The sequence below is a fragment of the Saprolegnia diclina genome (assembly GCF_000281045.1).
Source record: "Saprolegnia diclina VS20 unplaced genomic scaffold supercont1.33, whole genome shotgun sequence".
Classification (NCBI taxonomy): Eukaryota; Oomycota; class Saprolegniomycetes; order Saprolegniales; family Saprolegniaceae; genus Saprolegnia; species Saprolegnia diclina.
In genome coordinates, this window is record NW_008246100.1 from 49,505 (window position 1) to 62,221 (window position 12,717).

General features: G+C 58.8%; 8 protein-coding genes across 8 annotated transcripts; 6 read left to right on the top strand and 2 right to left on the bottom strand.

Annotated features, from left to right (window-relative positions):
- The first annotated feature begins 572 nt into the window (after positions 1 to 572).
- On the top strand, positions 573 to 1,650 carry SDRG_09947 (hypothetical protein). Its single transcript, XM_008615914.1, has one exon. The coding sequence runs from the start codon at positions 669 to 671 to the stop codon at positions 1,479 to 1,481; it is 813 nt and encodes a 270-aa protein (XP_008614136.1). The 5' UTR covers positions 573 to 668; the 3' UTR covers positions 1,482 to 1,650.
- A 59-nt stretch (positions 1,651 to 1,709) lies between these two features.
- On the bottom strand, positions 1,710 to 2,072 carry SDRG_09948 (hypothetical protein; the record flags this gene model as incomplete). The annotated part of the gene is made up of 1 exon (XM_008615915.1): positions 1,710 to 2,072. One exon carries the CDS (start codon positions 2,070 to 2,072, stop codon positions 1,710 to 1,712), a length of 363 nt encoding a protein of 120 aa, XP_008614137.1.
- Positions 2,073 to 2,840: 768 nt separating this feature from the next.
- Positions 2,841 to 5,209, top strand: SDRG_09949 (hypothetical protein). The gene is made up of 8 exons (XM_008615916.1): positions 2,841 to 3,547; positions 3,593 to 3,652; positions 3,701 to 3,868; positions 3,919 to 3,980; positions 4,028 to 4,097; positions 4,149 to 4,222; positions 4,269 to 4,317; positions 4,368 to 5,209. The coding sequence occupies exons 1-8, from the start codon at positions 2,873 to 2,875 to the stop codon at positions 5,160 to 5,162; spliced, it is 1,953 nt and encodes a 650-aa protein (XP_008614138.1). The 5' UTR covers positions 2,841 to 2,872; the 3' UTR covers positions 5,163 to 5,209.
- Positions 5,210 to 5,422: 213 nt separating this feature from the next.
- SDRG_09950 (hypothetical protein) lies at positions 5,423 to 7,437 on the top strand. The gene is made up of 5 exons (XM_008615917.1): positions 5,423 to 6,476; positions 6,527 to 6,604; positions 6,650 to 6,900; positions 6,958 to 7,178; positions 7,231 to 7,437. Exons 1-4 carry the CDS (start codon positions 5,439 to 5,441, stop codon positions 7,037 to 7,039), a joined length of 1,449 nt encoding a protein of 482 aa, XP_008614139.1. The 5' UTR covers positions 5,423 to 5,438; the 3' UTR covers positions 7,040 to 7,178; positions 7,231 to 7,437.
- Positions 7,438 to 7,464: 27 nt separating this feature from the next.
- SDRG_09951 (arginine biosynthesis ArgJ, mitochondrial) lies at positions 7,465 to 9,043 on the top strand (the record flags this gene model as incomplete). Its single annotated transcript, XM_008615918.1, has 5 exons — positions 7,465 to 8,026; positions 8,082 to 8,198; positions 8,248 to 8,492; positions 8,540 to 8,665; positions 8,720 to 9,043. 5 exons carry the CDS (start codon positions 7,465 to 7,467, stop codon positions 9,041 to 9,043), a joined length of 1,374 nt encoding a protein of 457 aa, XP_008614140.1.
- Positions 9,044 to 9,159: 116 nt separating this feature from the next.
- On the top strand, positions 9,160 to 10,767 carry SDRG_09952 (hypothetical protein; the record flags this gene model as incomplete). Its single annotated transcript, XM_008615919.1, has 3 exons — positions 9,160 to 9,919; positions 9,959 to 10,537; positions 10,583 to 10,767. The coding sequence occupies 3 exons, from the start codon at positions 9,160 to 9,162 to the stop codon at positions 10,765 to 10,767; spliced, it is 1,524 nt and encodes a 507-aa protein (XP_008614141.1).
- A 146-nt stretch (positions 10,768 to 10,913) lies between these two features.
- On the top strand, positions 10,914 to 12,023 carry SDRG_09953 (GTP-binding protein 128up; the record flags this gene model as incomplete). Its single annotated transcript, XM_008615920.1, has 1 exon — positions 10,914 to 12,023. One exon carries the CDS (start codon positions 10,914 to 10,916, stop codon positions 12,021 to 12,023), a length of 1,110 nt encoding a protein of 369 aa, XP_008614142.1.
- A 290-nt stretch (positions 12,024 to 12,313) lies between these two features.
- On the bottom strand, positions 12,314 to 12,651 carry SDRG_09954 (hypothetical protein). The gene is made up of 2 exons (XM_008615921.1): positions 12,475 to 12,651; positions 12,314 to 12,431 (listed from the first exon to the last, which is right to left on the bottom strand). The coding sequence occupies exons 1-2, from the start codon at positions 12,582 to 12,584 to the stop codon at positions 12,347 to 12,349; spliced, it is 195 nt and encodes a 64-aa protein (XP_008614143.1). The 5' UTR covers positions 12,585 to 12,651; the 3' UTR covers positions 12,314 to 12,346.
- Positions 12,652 to 12,717: the final 66 nt, after the last annotated feature.

A 12,717-nucleotide genomic window follows, 5' to 3' on the forward strand; every position in this document is an offset into this window, starting at 1 on the left:
GCCGTCGCCAAGAGGGTTCTTCTTGATGGTCAAAAACAAGCGCATTACAGGGTCCATGACGCGGCTTTGATTGGCTCCCGCGTCTCTTCGCGTCGAATGATTGGGTGGTCGAACTTTACACGGCGTCGTCAGACACATACAAATCTCGAGTCTAACAAGATCCGAGCAAAAGTCGCTTGCGGTATCTTTCATTGCTGTCTCGTTTGCACTTGTACTTCTCACTGTCGTCTCATTCGTCGTCGCACTCCCTGCGCGCTTGCTGTTGCGCTCGCGGTCCGCAGGCCGGCCACAGCATTGCCGTCGGGAATATTTGGCGCACGCGCATATCACTCCCATGCCAAGCCCCCAGAATGAATACCGTATCTTCGTACAGTGTACTGCTGGAGCCGAGAGCTCGCCTTTGCCACCTCGTCCCGCTTTTGCAACACTGGAGCTCGCCAAGCTCGCTGGGGTGGCGGCTCGATTCCAAGCTTCAGCTTAAAGGTGCTGTGCTGTGCACATGGTGCAGCTTGACAGCAGGATGGACACTTGTGAGACTTGGTGTTCCCGCAAAACAGATCGCGCCGTGCGCTGCGATTGGTGGAAGGGCAGTAGCCAGTGCATCGAAATTACTAATTGACGCCGGCTATACTCAGACCAAGTCATTTACGAAACAACCACCAGGTTTGATGCGGTCGCTCTACTTGGTACTCGTGGCCGCCTTCGTCGCCGCCACGCACAGCGCGTGCCCGGACGGGCAATGGGAAGTCTCGCTCCTCAACAGTGGCACGGTCTACTGCGTCGGCGGCGAGCCGTGCTCGGGCAGGTACACGCCCGGCCAGTCCTTTGGCAAGTACTTTTGCCCCCAGGAAGGCCAGCCCAATGTTGATGGCACGACGACACTCCAGATGCAAACGTGCTGTGGCGTCATGAACGGCAACATCATGGGCTGCCAGCGCAAGACGGACAACGTCCAGTGCGTGGGCCCGCTGCCAGCGCCCTACAAGACGCCGGCGCCGACGACGACCACCGACAAGACGACGGCGCCCGTGACGACGACGCCTACGACGACGACGCTGTCGCCCAATGCCACGACCCTCTCGCCCGACGCCACAACGCTCTCCCCAAACGCGACAACCTTGTCGCCGAATGCGACCACGCTGTCACCGAACGCGACGACCTTGTCGCCGGACGCGACGACCTTGACGCCTGGTGCGACGACGCTCAAGCCGACCGCCAACCCCAACAACATTGCGACGATGAACCCCGGTGGTGATAACACCGACAGTTCGAGCTCGGGCTTGGAAACCAAGTGGATCGTCTTGATTGCGATCGGCGCGGTGGTCCTTCTCGCCCTCATCGGCGGCCTCTTCCTCTTCCGCAAGAAGCGCGAGTCGCCGTCATACCTGGAGTCGCCCGCGGGCGAAGAAATGCTCACGCCTGGCCCGGGCTCTGCCGGCGGTGGCGCGCTCACGCCCCGACACAACGTCACGCTGTTGTAATCCGGCAGCGTAGGGTAGAATTGAAGACAACAACAACGTACACTGTGCACACAGTCCATCCCTCCTCGCCTTATAAGATTGCCTTGGCGCACCATTAACACTGGTATTAATGGTCACTCGACTGCTCATGCACAGTGCGAAGCCAGAAGGGCTATGGCCATCATTCGAATTGCTTGATGGTTACGCCTCGTAACAGAGGCGGCGGCGAGAGGTCTACGCGTCCGTCGTCTAATTCTTCTTGGTTCTATCGCGGAGCGCCTTGACGCGCTTCTTGTGCTTGTGCTTGTTCATCTTTTTTCGTCGCTTCTTGAGCACGCTATCGGCGTGGTACTCGACCTGTTCGCCCATGTCCGTGATGAGCTCCGACAGCGACGGGTAGAAGACGTCGAGCGCCGGGTTGGACACGTGGAGGAGCATCTCGTGAGTCGAGAGCATCATGGCCGGCTTGGCCGAGGCCATGATCGGGAAGGAACCGACGTTCCAGAGCGTGTCCATGGAGGGGCCGTGGCGGGCGACGCCCGAGAGGAGGCGCGCGGGAGGGGCTGCCTTCGTGGCGCCGAGACGGCCCAGGACGCGGACGACGCTGTTCATCGTGAGACCAAAAAACCAGAGCTGCGAGCTTTTTCACCACCAACGCCCCACCTTTCTTTATGCCCAATCAGGTGCCACCAATACCAATAGCAGCCAATCAGGACGCGGCGTTTGCTACATTTTGCCAGCATACGCTGTTGAAGAGAGAGGATACCGTGAATTATGGTCGGAAATTTACGAAATCGACCGGACAAGTGCAAAGGCGACACAAATTCTGGCGCCAACGCTCGACCTCGCGCCGCGGTGCGAGACAAGAGAACCTCAAGAGATCACGGCACTACAGGCGTAGTGTTGATGGGGAATGTAGAATACCTGCGCTGACTGCAGAAAAAGCACTGCAACTGCAGTTGAACTTGAGGGCTCGAGGTATCCGTAGGCTATCGAGCAGTCGAACTAACATGCAGAGTTCGAACACCGTGTTCGCATACGAAAATCGATATATCCTCTTGGTGGCGGTAATTGCTGTAGTGCTGGGTGGCCGCGGATGGATGATAGTGCATACTAGTACACGCCCTTGGTGATGTCCCGGTTCTCTTTGTCGCCTACGCTAGCGTCTGGTCCGAACTCGACTTACCAGCCAACGAGTTATTATACGAGAAGGTGCTTGAAGAGCAGGGAAAGAGTTCGGCTTCGATGATCGTTCGCTCACATTAATACCTGCCGGTAGTCGAGGTGTCGCGACTTCAATACATCCACAGCACCGAATTCCCGAAAATTAAACGGAAAACACGGGAACCGAGTGGAGCGATGTGATTGGTCAAAATCCTGTGCGCGGCAGCACTCCCAATCTTCCCAACCGAATGAGCTCGGACGACGAGGTCGAGATCATCACGCCGAGCAAGGCCAGCCGGCGCCGGATCACCGAGGACGACGAGGTCGTCGCAAGCAGCATGGCCGCGTCGCTACCCGCGCCGATCATGGCGAAGCGGCGCCGGATCACCGAGTACGACTCGGACGTCCCCGGCGACTCGCCCGACGCCCCGTCCAGCGGGGCGAAGCGCAAGGCCCTCGTTGTCCTCGACTCAGACTCGGACGATGACAAGCCTGCGACCGAGATCGACTCGGAAGAAGAAAAGCCAGCGCCCCCGCCCCGGCGCCAGTCGCTCATGTCTTCAACACCGCGCCGATCGTCTCGCCGGCTCTCGACCACACCCAAGAAGAAGAAGCTGACCTTTGCGACGCTCAACACGTGTTTGAAGACGGCGTCGTCCGAGGATGAGGAGGCTTTTGTTGCAGCGTCCGACTCGGCTGGCGACGGCAACGCCAGCGCGGAAGACGACGACTTCATTGTCGGTGACAACCACATCGAGTACATGAACGACGACGAAGTAGCAACGACCAACGGCATCGACGAAAACAACGAAGAGCACGTCTACAGCGAAGAAGAAGACTTTGAGGCCTACCGCGCTGCGCACAAGTCCCGCGACCGCGACGAGTGGTTTTCCATCTACATGGACTACTTGGAGAACTGCATGGTGCGTCGCATCCTCGCTACAGCCTCTTACATGCTCCTCTCTCAGATGGATCCGACGTTCGAAGCCAACAACCGCGACAAGATCTTTCTCGAGGCCGAGAAGCATGTACGTGCTTGCCACGCAAATTGAGCGACAGTTGATATCCCATTCTAGGTGGAGCGGGCGCTGTGCCAGCGGCGAGACAGCCTCCGGGGCTTGGTCAAGTGGCCAGACGATCTCGTCGAGGCAATCGAGCACTACCCGTCACTGAGCCACGTTCCGTGCCAGTATTCCTCCACTTGCGAAGCTTGCGACCGCTCCGAGCACCTCGCGTCCATGCAAGTACGCACGCATCGCTGCGGTCCGAATCATACACCAACATATTTACGTAGGTTCGCTTCTCGGGCATGCGCTGTGGCGCTTCCGGGCTCTACAAGAAGGGCTGGTCGACCCAGTACGCCGCTGCCGATCAAGCCGAAATCCTCATCGTGTACTGTCTAGCCTCCAAGCATGTCGGAAGGAGCAAAGTATGCACAAGATTCTCTTCATGCTTGGCAGTGTGTGCTTCAACGTACAGCAAAACGACCTTGCGCGCACATGCTTCAACGACGTGTGTATGTAGCGGGTTTTGCTCTACTGGAGCCTCCATCAAGCCAAGTTTCAGTGGTGCGAGCTCATCTTGCGCATGATCAAATCGTACGTGCATGATCTACGCCAAGTCAACTGACGTGTCCGAACGTAGCGCCAACGGGAAGAAGCCGTCGGAAGCCGCTCGCAAAAGCTTGCACGCTGTACGTTTCCTAGTACAACGCCGCAACAATGTCTGATACGGTGATGCTAGCGCGAGTTTCGGCGGCTCAAAGAACTCGAAAACCTTGTCGACAACTTTGGCGAGGGCAACCATCGGAGCAAAGGCCAAGCGATCCGCAACGTGTGGAAAAGCGCATCCCAAGCGAGCGATGAACGTATCGAGTCGCGTCCCGGTCACATTAGCCGCTTCTTTGAACCGAGCGACGCCCGCCAAGAGCTCAGTGACGACGAGGTCCAACCCGCAGCGCGCGCAAACGATGACGCCAACACGGAAACCGAGGACGAAGACGACGATGTGCAAGTCGTCCGCAAGACCCGCGGCCCTTTGCACGTGTCCGACGACAACAGTACGCAAGAGGACGACGTCGTCCAGGTCGCTCGGATGCCCGCAGTGCCGCGAGAGGCCGCGAGCAGCATCGAGAGCGGGTATGACGGCGAGAGAAGCAACGTCATTGTGGTGAGCAGCGGGCGCTGCGAAGATGACGAGGACGATGAAGACGAAGAAGAGACAAAGCACGACGAGTTTGGCGACGACGACGAGCTCGTGGGCGAGAGCGACGACGACAACGACGTCGAGCCGGCGGGTGGTGTCGAGAAGAGTGCCTTGTGTCTTCTCTGCCAAGCTCGACCGCGCACGGCGGGCATGGCGCACGGCTACTACATCCATATCTACTGCTGCTTTGAGTGCGGCAAAAAGGTGTTTCGAGAGCAGAAGGTTTGCCACGTGTGCACGCGGCCGATCGACCGAGTCATGCATCTGCTCCCGCTGAGCACCCAGGCCGAAACGTGGATCCGCAATTCGACCCAGACGCCCTCCGTTGAATAGATGGCCTGCAGCCACTGTGTCATTTCTGTGCACAGAATTGTCTTTAATCTGGAGGACTATGATTGGTCCATGTACTGGTCTTGGCAGAGTCATGCATACAAATTACGAGTCTATTCAGTTCCAGGGGCCATGTCCGTCCATGTACTTGATCGTAGCGAATCCAGTGCCGCTGTGGAGAATTCGAGTCGTGTGATTGGTCGACGGGTTTGAAATCGTATCCGGAAAGTACCGGATACGGTTTTTGAATTCGGAAATTCAAATTTGGTTTCTCCGAGCATGCTGGCGTCGGACGTGGTCCTATCTCCGCGTTCCCAACTCCTCTCGCCCGTCTCCAAGCTCCATCGCGTCCGTGACCTCGAGGCCGACGCCCAGCGCCAGCGCATCGAAGCCTTCGTCCAGAAGAACCGCCACATGATGCGCCCATCGAAGCTATCCCTGCGGACGTCGCGCAAGCCGACGTTCGAGTACGCGTACCCGCTCTTCCCCAAGGCCCGCCAGCCCGTGTCCATCGAGACGGCCACGCCGCTCTTCCGCGCCAAGAAAAAGGCGCAGCAAGCCGAGCCCGATCTCGCATTGTCTTCCGCCCATACCACGCGTGCCCGCGACCGCGCCGAGACAGAACGTCAGCCCCCCCGCAAGGAGCCCATTGGCACGCGCACAGAGGAGAGACGCAAAAGCCACCAACGCGCGGTCGACAAGGCCGAGCTGCTGCGCAGCCATCAGATCCTCAAGCATATTGAAGAGGACGAGAAGAGACGCGAACAGAAGAAGCCGCAGCCACAGTCGCGGACGACCAAGGCTCCTGTGCTACCGGCGACCAACTACCACCTCAAGCAAATGGGTCTTGCGAGTCCCGAAATCAACATCTACGCCCCGTTCACCGACGACACAGAGCCGTCCACGTCAGTGCGAGCGTCGCCTCCTCGCAGCACGCAGTCGATCGCGGAAGAGCAAACGACAGCTGCCACACGACGCCCGAGCCCGCCGACTGCACAGGACCCGGACACGGCTGCGGTAGATCTTCGCCGGCGGAAGAAGCGGTCGCAGTCTTCGAGCGTTGGTCGTTTGACGCCAATGAAGGCACGGCTTCGTTCGCACCACCGATCCTCGTCACCTCAGTCACCATCGACGCCCGAGAGCGAACCATTGTCATGGGTCTATCTCACAGTCGCCCTGGTGGTGTGCATGGTCGTGGCATTTGTCGCCATCTACGGCAGTGATCCCTACGACGCCTTGGCCTCGCGATCCCAGTACCTGCTACTGTCACTGCATACCGTCGCCCAGTACTGTCTCAAGAACCTCTCGCCCATTCTGGTACACGCTCGCTTTTGTTATATCTGTTGTCTCACGATGTTCTACTACAGTTTGTGCTCTGCGTCGTGGCGGCATTGGCGGTGATCGTCTTATACTTGCCGCAGTCGGTGCAGGACGACGACCGCCTTGTACGAGCAGTGAGAAGCGGTGCCAATGCTGACCACGTCTTGTAGGTCGAGAAGCTCGTCGTCTGCGCCAAAGAAGAACTGCTTTTGCATGCCAAGTCCAACCTGCCGGGCAACGCCGCCGTGCGCGAGACGTACCTCAGCGAAGCCATTTTGGATTTGCTTGGCTTCAAGGGCGAAGCTCGCAGAGACGCCAAGGAGCTTTGGCCCACCGTTCGCATGGCCTTGGCCGAAGACAGCCGACTGCGCTGTGTGCGCGCCAGAGTCAAGTCGTCGACGGGGCATTCCATCTACCTCTGGTACGCGAGAAAGCGTTGCTTGCCACATGCATGCTCATGAACCGTTGGTGAATGTAGGGAGTGGATCGCCCCGCAGTCGACGCTCGCCATGAACGAGTACGCAGCGCGCGTCACGGCCCACCGCAACGAAGCTCAGTGAACAATATCCTAGTACAATTACACCCTTCCCTAATACTACATGACGACGCTACGTACACCCAGTTGACCGCGCTCGACGCCAGCCGCATGCAATTTCCTCTGGTGCTCCCGCTTCAACTTGGTTTTTAGGTAAAATCTAGGTAAAACCCACTTGAACGTCTCGGGCCTATCTAGACGGTGCGGACAATGTAGCGCGGTCACGGCGGCGCCAACAAGTATGGTGGCTCGCTCCATGAAGACAACGCATCGGCTCCTCCCAGACGGTCCCTGCGCCATCACGGCCTCAACACGACCTGCGGCCCTGGGTTTAACGTTGTTTAACGCAAATGCGTACTTAAGAGCTCTTTACAAATATCAAGATATTTGGAGCGAACCTAATGGAATCGAATGGCATATCTTTTTTTCTGGTCATAAAATCTTTGGCCGATGCTCCGCCGGTTCCAGCGCCTGTCGGCCGTGCGCTACTCGACCAAGCCGGTCTTCGCCTTCAACTCGTCGGCCGAGTACCGAGCGTACTTGGAGACCCACCACACGCGGCTACCGTGGGGCTTCTCTGTCGGGAGCTCGCAGTTCCAGTTTACGCCGGCGGAGGCGCCGCATCTGCCGGCGACGATGACGCTGACGCTCATCAAGCCGCACGTGCCCACGCCGCTCTTTGGCGCCGTGTTCACGCAGAACGCATGCCCCGGGGCGCCGATCAAGGTGGGCCGCAAGCGCCTCGACGAGGAGAAGCTCGGTGCGATCATCGTCAACAATAAGATCTCGAACGTCTGCGCCAGCGGTGGCGGCGTTGCCGACGCGCAAGAGATCTGCGAGGCTATCGCCGATCACCTGGACCTGCCGAGCGGCAAGATGGTGCTACCGAGCTCGACGGGTGTCATTGGCTGGCGCCTCCCGGTCGATGCAATGATCGAGCACATTCCCGAAGTCGTCGAATCGCTGCAAGACACGAGCATCTACCCCGCCGCCAGCGGCATCATGACGACGGGTATGCCATGCATGTGCTCTCTTGACGATCGCGGCTCATGCGATCTCGGTCATAGACTTGTACCCCAAGATTCGATCGGCGGACGTCTGCGGTGGCCGCATCGTCGGCATTGCCAAGGGCGCCGGCATGGTCGAGCCCAACATGGCTACGATGCTCTCGTACATCCTCACAGGTAGACGGATCGCGACCTCTGCCCTTTATCCTTCTCACATCGATGTCAGATTTGGCTGTGCCCCGGGACACGCTGCGCGCGCTCCTCTCCGAGGTCGTCGAGAAGACGTACAATGCGATGAGCGTCGACACGGACGAAAGCACGTCCGATACGCTGGCGATCGTCTCATCTGGTCAGATCCCATTCGACGAAGCGACGCAGCTCGAGGCCTTTCGCACCGCCTTATACGAGGTCTGCGGCGGCCTCGCGGAGGACATTGTGCGCAACGGTGAAGGCGCCCACCACGTCATGCGCGTACGTCTTTGTCTTCCGCCTCAAGTCCCATGAGGTTGGTGTTGCAGGTGCGCGTCAAGGGCGCGGTCGACGAGGTCATGGCCAAGGGCGTCGGCAAGTCGATCGTCAACTCGCCGTTGCTCAAGTGCGCAGTGGCTGGCAACGACCCGAACGTCGGCCGCCTTGTCATGGCAGTATGCCCACCTCTCTCGCTTTTGCATTTTGCTCAAAATATGTGGTGGCATTAGGTCGGCAAGTACATGGGCAAACACCACAAGGGCGTCGCAGTCGCCGACTCGATGAGCATTTCCATGGGCGGTCTCCGCATCTTTGAACACGGCGAGTTTGCCCTCAATGGCGACGTCGAAGCGCTCCTTGTGGGCCACATGAAGCGTGCGCAGCTCACCGAGCCGACGCGTGGCGGCCTCGAAGTCGCGTCGCACGACTACCCGCCGCACGACCACTGTGTCGAGATCACGGTCGACCTCGGGCTCGGCCAAGCCGAGAGCACCGTCCTCGGCATCGACTTGACGCACGAGTACGTGGCCATCAACGCCGACTACCGGTCGTAAACAGCGTCTAACTTTCGGATTTTTGTCAACCGCAACCTGCAAACTGAGAGCAACGCCGGGAGAAACCGTAAATTTACCGGCAATCGTCGCGCAAAAGCAGAAAAGCAACGACGCGCATGGTGTCGACGCTCGACGTGTGGGCGCTTGGCATTACGATCGTCATTGGCGGGCAGTATTTCTGCTGGAACGTCGGGTTCGCCGCCGGCCTCCCTTTATACTGCGTCGCCATCGTCCTCATCGGGTCTGGGTACCTCGCTATGGTGTGCAGCGTCGCTGAGGTCACGTCCGCGCTGCCCTTTGCGGGCGGCGCCTACGGCCTCGCGCGCTGCTCGCTCGGCTTTAGCGTCGGCTTTCTCATTGGCATGTGTGAGATCCTAGAGTACATTGCGTACGTCTCGTCGTCGGTGCTCTCGCTCACGCAGCTTTTGCTCATTTTGGCGCCGTCGCTCGAGACGGTGCAGCCGCTGCTCTGGCTACTCATCTACGGCGTCTCGATTCTCGTCCAAGGCCTTGGCGGTCGAATCTTTTGGCGCGCGAACCTCATGCTTGCCCTGGTTTCGTTTGGCATCCTCCTTCTCTGGGTGCTCGGGTCGGCGTCGTACGTCGAGTACGCTGCGACTGCACCGTCGTCCAACGTCGACGGTAGCTTTGGGACCTTTATGACCAACCTCCCGCTCGCTGCGTGGCTCTACGTCGGCGTTGAAGCCGTGTCCCTTGCGAGCGACGACGTTGAGAACCCAAAGGCTGTCGTGCCCAAAGCGCAGCTGTACTGCATGCTCACGCTGCTTGCAACGTCCGTGGCGTCGGTGGTTTTATGCGTCGGTCTTCCCCCCGGCGTCGACCAGCTTCCGACCGTCTTGGCGACGATGAACTCGGGTCCACTCTCTCGATGATTCTTGGACTCATGCGACGTAGGGTTTGTCTTGTTCACGGGGCTCTCGGACCAAGTCGTGACGGCCTTTGCAATCCCCGCAACGTTTGCGACGGTCTTTGGCTTTATCTTTGCGTACGGCAAGCTCATCCACGCGGTGGCGAGCTCGCAGCTGCTGCCGCGGGTGTGCCAGCACCAGTATGGACCGAACAAGACGCCGCTGGTCGCACTGCTTCTCGGGTCGGGCGTCGGGTACCTCCTGTGCCTCGTCGTGTACTTCTACCCGATCGTCGGCCACTACCTCTTCAACATTTGCATGCTCAGCGCGTCGACGGGGTATGCAGCGCAGTGCGTCGGCTTTATCGTGCTGCGGCGCAAGTTCAAGCACATTGCGCGATCTCAAACGAGTCTCTTTGGGGTCCCCGGCGCCATCTACGCATTGACCGTGTGGGTTCTCGTCATCGTTGCGATCGCAGGCTTCCAGAACGACAGCTACACGGCGGTCATCATCTTTCTGAGTCTCCTCGGCCTCCTCAGTATCTACTACCACGGCTACGCCAAGAAGCGCCAGACTTTCTCTGAAGACGAGCGCAAGGTGCTCTTCGTCGCGCATATCGCCAAGTGTACGCTCCTCAATGTCTTATCTTCGTATGACGAAGCGTGTGTAGTCAACCAGCTCAAGGCCAAGCAGCACCCGCACCGCGCACCGGCCGGCGGTACCGACGGCCGCGGCCTCAAGCTTGGATCCAAGGGCTCGGCGCTGCTCCGGTCCATGATGTCGGCCATGTCCATGCAATCGAAGCGCGAGTCGACGCACATGCGCCAGGTCCACGTCCAGCCCACCCCCCACTAACTTGTTGCCTTGATGAGGTGTTGATGGGCATGATATCCGGAATTCCGGATGAAAGGAACCAATGGCATCGCAGGAGGTTAATTGTGGTGGTCGCGGGACTTGACCTTTATTTGACCGACGGCAACGTCAGGGAGAACGACGCAAGCATGAGCTCCGCCATGGCCAAGATCAACGAGCTCGAAGCCGAGTACAACCGTACGCAGAAGAACAAGGCGACGATGAAGCATCTCTGCCTCCTCAAGGCCAAGATCGCCAAGCTCCGGCGCGAGGTGCTCGACGGCGGCAAGTCGGGCGGCGGCGGTGGCGCCGGCGAAGGCTTCGATGTCAACAAGTCGGGTGACACGCGCGTCGGCCTCGTGGGCTTCCCGTCCGTCGGCAAGTCGACGCTGCTTACGAAGCTCACGGGCACCTTCTCGGAGGCTGCGTCGTACGAGTTTACGACGCTGACGGCGATTCCTGGCACGCTGACGTACCGCGGTGCCAAGATCCAGGTGCTCGACTTGCCGGGTATCATTGAAGGCGCCAAGGATGGCAAGGGTCGCGGTCGCCAGGTCATGGGTACCGCGCGCACGTGCAACGTGATTCTGATGGTGCTGGACGCGATGAAGCCGGCGACGCACAAGAAGCTCATCGAGCACGAACTCGAGGGCTTTGGCATCCGCCTCAACAAGAAGCCGCCGAACATGGTGCTGCGCAAGAAGGAGAAGGGCGGCTTGAACTTCCAGGCGATGGTCGACCAGAGCGAGCTCGACTACGACACGGTGTTCCAGATCCTCAAGGAGTACAAGATCCACAACGCCGACGTGACGCTCCGCGAAGACGTGAGCGTTGACGCGCTCATTGACGTGATCGAAGGCAACCGCGTGTACATCCCGTGCCTCTACGTCCTCAACAAGATCGATCAGCTCACGATCGAGGAGCTCACGATCATCGACCAGCTGCCGCACAACGTGCTCATCTCGGCGCACCACGGCTGGAACCTCGACGAGCTCCTCGAGAAGGTCTGGGAGTACTGCAACATGATCCGCATCTACACCAAGCCCAAGGGCCGGCTGCCCGACTACGATGCGCCCGTCATTTTGCACTCGGAGAACCCGTCGATCGAGGACTTTTGCAACCGGCTGCACAAGACGATTCTCAAGGACCTCAAGTACGCCAACGTGTGGGGCCTCTCGGTCAAGCACCAGCCGCAGAAGGTCGGGAAGGAGCACCTCCTCATGGACGAAGACATTGTGCAGCTCGTCAAACGCATCTAATCGACGATACTCTATTCAATACACTACGTTAGCCAGTCCATTGTTTGCCGAGTCATAATGAGGACATTAGAAGTTGTGATGGCCGTCTTCAGCAAGACGGTGACAATATAAGATCATATTGCAGAAGAACCCTAAACGCAGGTGCAAGACATTCTCGCGCTATTCGGGCAGTGCGTCGGACCTCGCATCGGGAAAAACTTGGTGAATTCTAGCTCTTCTGTGTCCAAGCCGACGGCCATACGTCTCTCTCAGTCCTGCCGATGACGCCAAGAGCGTCATTGCAATTCAAGTCATATGAAAACGCAAGGGTGTCATTAACACGATTACTTGGCGTAGCGCGTGCCGTTGGGCGCCGTGTACGTGGCGCTGCCCTGGCCGTTGTTGTAGTACGTCGAGCCGTTCGAGTTTCTACGTGAGTCAGTAAGTGCTGCTCGAGATAGTAGAAACGTACTGATAGTAGTACGAGCCGTCCGTGTTGGAGTAGTGATAGCTGTTGGTGTTGGGCTGCGAGACCGCGGGCGAGTTGTACGTGTTGCCTTGGGAGTTGGTACCGCGGGGCATGTTGCTGGTGGGCTTGAGCACTTGAAGGAAAAAGGCAAAGTGGCGGCGTGTGCGAAGCGCGACCGAGATAATGGACCAATCGTGTGCCTTCTTCCACGGATTGCCAGCCAATCACAGACGCGGAATTTTAAAT

Excerpts from the sequence above, each read along its gene's own strand:
- SDRG_09947 (XM_008615914.1), top strand. The coding sequence starts at position 669 with ATGCGGTCGCTCTACTTGGTACTCGTGGCCGCCTTCGTCGCCGCCACG.
- SDRG_09949 (XM_008615916.1), top strand. The coding sequence starts at position 2,873 with ATGAGCTCGGACGACGAGGTCGAGATCATCACGCCGAGCAAGGCCAGC. Across the intron at positions 3,653-3,700 it reads TTCTCGAGGCCGAGAAGCAT|GTGGAGCGGGCGCTGTGCCA; the intron begins GTACGTGCTTGC and ends ATCCCATTCTAG. Across the intron at positions 3,981-4,027 it reads AAGAAGGGCTGGTCGACCCA|CCTCCAAGCATGTCGGAAGG; the intron begins GTACGCCGCTGC and ends TGTACTGTCTAG.
- SDRG_09950 (XM_008615917.1), top strand. The coding sequence starts at position 5,439 with ATGCTGGCGTCGGACGTGGTCCTATCTCCGCGTTCCCAACTCCTCTCG. Across the intron at positions 6,605-6,649 it reads TGCAGGACGACGACCGCCTT|GTCGAGAAGCTCGTCGTCTG; the intron begins GTACGAGCAGTG and ends CACGTCTTGTAG. Across the intron at positions 6,901-6,957 it reads GGGCATTCCATCTACCTCTG|GGAGTGGATCGCCCCGCAGT; the intron begins GTACGCGAGAAA and ends TGGTGAATGTAG.
- SDRG_09954 (XM_008615921.1), bottom strand. The coding sequence starts at position 12,584 with ATGCCCCGCGGTACCAACTCCCAAGGCAACACGTACAACTCGCCCGCG. Across the intron at positions 12,432-12,474 it reads GACGGCTCGTACTACTATCA|AAACTCGAACGGCTCGACGT; the intron begins GTACGTTTCTAC and ends TGACTCACGTAG.